Source organism: Mandrillus leucophaeus, unplaced genomic scaffold, assembly GCF_000951045.1.
Source record: "Mandrillus leucophaeus isolate KB7577 unplaced genomic scaffold, Mleu.le_1.0 Scaffold1114, whole genome shotgun sequence".
NCBI classification, from domain to species: Eukaryota; Metazoa; Chordata; class Mammalia; order Primates; family Cercopithecidae; genus Mandrillus; species Mandrillus leucophaeus.
The window spans coordinates 385,597-390,098 of record NW_012099366.1 but is presented as its reverse complement, the minus strand read 5'-3'; the positions used below and the strand labels follow the sequence as shown (position 1 = coordinate 390,098).

The 4,502-nt window shown below is 47.3% G+C and overlaps 1 protein-coding gene across 1 annotated transcript in view; it reads right to left on the bottom strand.

The window, feature by feature from the left end:
- The window catches only part of STRC (stereocilin), a gene marked incomplete at its 3' end in the record, with an annotated part of 4,680 nt that extends 3,001 nt beyond the window's left edge, over positions 1–1,679 (bottom strand). The window contains exons 1-3 of the mRNA XM_011994020.1: positions 1,615–1,679; positions 502–1,286; positions 389–413 (exon numbers count right to left, since the gene is read on the bottom strand). Coding sequence (XP_011849410.1) covers positions 389–413; positions 502–1,286; positions 1,615–1,679 — 875 coding nt within the window. The remainder of the gene's footprint in view (positions 1–388; positions 414–501; positions 1,287–1,614) is intronic.
- Between the last annotated feature and the right edge of the window lie 2,823 nt (positions 1,680–4,502).

The following is a 4,502-nucleotide window of genomic DNA, read 5'->3' as shown; positions in this document are numbered from 1 at the left end:
AGGAAGAGGGTAGAGGAATCCAGTTGTGTCCTTATTTTCCAAATCCCATCTTTACTAGCTAACATTATTAAGCACTATGTGCCAGCACTGTTTTGTTTGCACACACAGTATCAACTCATTTAATCGGGTGCCACAACTCTGTGGTAACTAATATTATCATTCTCATCTTATAAATGGGGAAATTGAGGTATAGAAAGATTATGTAACCTGCCCAAGGTCATATGGCTAGGAAGACGTGGAGCTGGGACACCAACCCAGACAGTCACACTCCAAAACCACTAAACCACACTCCTCCCATCAGTTTTCCTCTCTAGAGGCTGATGTCGTCAGCTCTCCACCTCTAGATTTTCCAGGCCCAATCCCTCAGAACTGGTCCCCTCTCACTTACCATAAGAGCAGCTGTTGAAGGTTACCTAGGACGGAAAGAGTAAGGAAGAGAACTACCCCAGTTTCACTTTCCTTGCCCTGTCACATCCCAGTCCCAGCCCTGGCCACACTCACCTCCCTGGCACTGCCCATTGGCATCAGGCTCTGGCTGCCCCAGAATGGAAAAGACCTCATCCTGCAGGGAGTGAGTGACACGGAGCAGCCCCTCCTGAAAGGCAGCAAAGAGGGGGGCCCCCACTGTGCGTAGCAGACCGCCCCAAAGCGCCTCCTCGGACCCGAGCTCCCCTGTTGGGGTAAGCAAACCCAACAGACCCTGCAAAAAGTGAGGAGCTGCCTCCCTCCCATCGAGGCCTGTGGCATTGGTGGGATCCACACTGGGCTGCACCTGCACCAGAGCTTGCCAGCGTGTGCCCTCTAACAACAGCAGCAGAGAAGGCAACCAGTCAGCAGCCAGGACACAGTCAGAGGGCCCATTACGGGTGCATGGGGGCCGACTTGGGGTAGGGGGGCCCCCAGGAACTAAGGCTCCCAGCAACACCTCCACAAGTCCACCCAGCACCCCTGCCTGGTGCACCAGGAAATCTCGGGGAGTCTGCTCCTGTCCCAGCAGTGCCAGCAGATCCCCCAGCAGCCCTAGCATTGGCTCCCAGTCCGGGCTGCCTGTCAGTGTCACTAAAAAATCATGGAGCTGGAACGCAGGTGGCTGGAGAGGTGGGGGCTCTCCTACTGGTACTTCCCCCATTCTCCCAGGCTCAAAGGAAGAAGAAATGTTGGCCAGGAATGTAGAGAACCGTGAGTGGCTCAGGGAGCCCTGGGAAGCCTGGTCCAGAGTGGAGAGCAGTGACTTCAGGAAGGAAAGACCAGGGTCCGGGGACTGAGGCCCATAGGGGCCAGAGTCACTGTAAGGAGAGAAACCAGAGGTTACTAAAGGGGAGGAATATAGAGCCCAAACTCAACCCTGCCTCTGAGCACAGTTCTCTACCTGGATCTAAAGATGAGGTGAGGGGATGGTGAGCTGAACCCCTTTCATTGGCCCATAGTAAGTCTTGGCCTGCTTTTCTTAGCCCTCATTTTTTCCTTTTGCATAAGTCTCTGCCTCTCTCCTTTGTCCTTCTATCTAACAGGTTAACCTCCACATTCTTAAAATCTTTTTCCAGCCACCCTCCTCCTCATCCCCAGTTCTGTTCCCTGTTCTTCTCACCTGCAAAGCACAGCAGCAGCAGCAGCAGCAGCAGCAGCAGCAGCAGCAATAGCAGCAGCAGCAGCAGCAGGGGCCAGAGGCTCAGAGCCATGTTTCCAGGTGAACACGGGTACCGGAGGGGAGTTCTGGTTAATCTCAACTGTGTGGGATAGCCAGGTGAGGGCAGGGCACTGCAGGCAGCCTGAGGCTCCACTGACACTGTAGTGTGGTCTTTCAGGAAACAATATCTGTAACCTGACAGCAGGTTTGTTACCTGAGCCACTGAATATCTGATCCTTTGGCTCTGGAGAAGGGTATGCTTCTGTGAGAGGAACCAATGATAGGGGATCCCAGGGGCCCCTCAGAGGAACCCAAGGAGATTGCTTGAGTTATGAGCCTGTGATGCAGAAAGGAATAGGCAGACATGGAGATGGAGAACTGGAGAACAGGTGTGTAAGGGTGTAATCTGGGGTTCTGCAGAAACATAGAAAACAAAGAGGATATGAAGGAGCTAAGAAGCAAGTAGGATTTGAAGAAATTGAGGAAGAAAGGATGCCCAGGAGCAAGAAACTGGGCAGCAAGGTATAAACCGATGAGAAATGAAGACAGAGGTCTGGTCCAAGGATGGAGAATTTAGGAAGAGGAAAGCTGCTTTCGACTCACTACCCAGAACCACAGAGTGTCAAGAGCTGAGCAGCACCCCAGAGATCACATAGACCAAACTTTTCAACTTATGGATAAGGAAGCAGACCCAGAGAAATGTGATTTATTTATTAGGCCATTCAAATGTTTTGGTTTTCCCTTCCCCCCTGGGACCCCCTATTATTTGGTTCTTTCTCTGTGGCCTAAGTGAAAGCCCTCTCAGAAACTCTGAGCCAAGAAGAGAGAAACCAGATTCAATCACTACGCACAGGGACTGATCTCCCTACACACAGAACTGCTCATGGAACAGAGAGAGAGAGATGTCATTCAAAATAATCTGGTCTGGTCAGGGTTAGAAGTCTTTTTTGTTGTTTTTGTGTTTTTTTTGGGGGGGGGGTTTGATTTTGTTTTTTTTGAGATGGAATCTCTCTCTGTTGCCCAGGCTGGAGTGCAGTAGGGCTATCTCACCACTGCAACCTCTGCCTTCCAAGTTCAAGTGATTTTCCTGCCTCAGCCTCCTGAGTAGCTGGAATTACAGGCATGCGCCACCACGCCCAGCTAATTTCTGTATTTTAGTAGAGATGGGGTTTCACCATGTTGGCCAGGCAGGTCTTGAACTCCTGACCTCAAGTGATTCGTCCACCTCAGCCTCCCAAAGTGCTGAGATTACAGGCTTAAGCCACTGCCACAGGCCAGGGTTAGAAGTCTTTTCCATTCTCCATTTATATTTTCCCAAAGGCCTTCACTTTACACCAACTCTAAATAGCAATTCAACACTGAAGCTATACCCAAACTTTTATTCTGTCTTTCTTTCCCTAGAATCCTTCCCCATTCTCTCCCTCAAATCCACACATGGAACTTCATTATTAATGTGCTTCTGACCTAGAAGATTCACTTAGGATCACGGAGTTTTACTTTTATGTATTTATTTAGAGACAGGGTGTTGGTCTGTGGCCCAGGCTGGAATATTCTGTATGATCCTAGCTCACTGCACCCTCGAACTCCAGTCCTCCTGCCTCGGCCTCCCCGGATTACAGAAGAGACTTGAGGAATCCTCTGGTAAGAACTTCTCATTTTATAGACAGGGGAATTGAAGCCCAAAGAAATGGAATGACTTAACCTGGGTCACAAAGACAGCTGGGAGCAATGATGGGATTTTCCAAGGCAAATCAAAAGTTGAGATGCGTGAAATGATCTGTTGTGTAATTTTACCAACATTCCCTTTGCCCATCAAGGATACCACATCTAGTCTAAAAAGCAGACAGATGAATCCAAAGGAGAATGTGACCCAAGTTCCCAACAGCTTTCCAGTTCCAGCACATCCTGTAATCCTTCTGAATTTCTGCCCTTCATTCTGTAACAACCCTCTTATAATAAATTCTCCTTTTTTCCTCATAGGGTAGCAAAAAATGAGATGGTCTAGGTTCAAACCCTGGTTCCAGCATTTACTAGCTGTGTGTCCTGGGGCAGTTTCTAAATCTCTGTTTTTGGTTTTTTGTTGTTGTGGTTGTTGTTGCTGTTGTTGTTTTTACTGTAAAAAGGAAAAAATCCTAGTGTAGAGTTTTTGTGAGGATTAAATTAGATAATGCATTTAAAGTGCTTAGTGCAATGTCTAGCATTCATTCAACAAAGATTAAGCACTTATTACGTGCCAGACACTGGTACAGAATAAACATTCACTCAATGTTACTATTACTATATTAGAATAGCTCAAGATGATTTTTTCTACTTGAAACTAAAGGAGTTCTAATGAAGACATAAACGATTATCTGGAAGTTGTATCTTGAGTGAAAGACCTTCAGAACAAATATGGAACTAGTTGAGTCAACCAGAGAGAGAAACAATGACGATTCCCTCAACTCAGCATGGAAAATTTCCTGGCAGTCCATGTTCTGCTGTTGTAAGCCGTTGATTAAGCAATTCTCTTGCTGCTAAGGATTCAGACTATGTGCAAACTGAGGGTGAAGTGCTTAGGGTTTATGGCAAATATACCAGGCTATTTGAGTGTATTGGTTATTGCTTATAATTTGATAAAGTTCAACAAGAGCGAGACAAGTTCCAACCTACAGATGACCAAATGGAAACAGAGAACCACCAGCAAATTTAAATTACAAGGGTCCAGAACAAGAAATTAATCATATGTCCTGCTAAAATGAAATGGATAAGACTGGTGATAACTAGAACACTCTGTGATCTGCCAGTTAGAATGGATATACCTGGGAAGAGCCACAGGAGTTGAGAACTCTGAAACATCCTCACTCCCCAAAACTCCCACAGGGCACTCTCTGCCTGA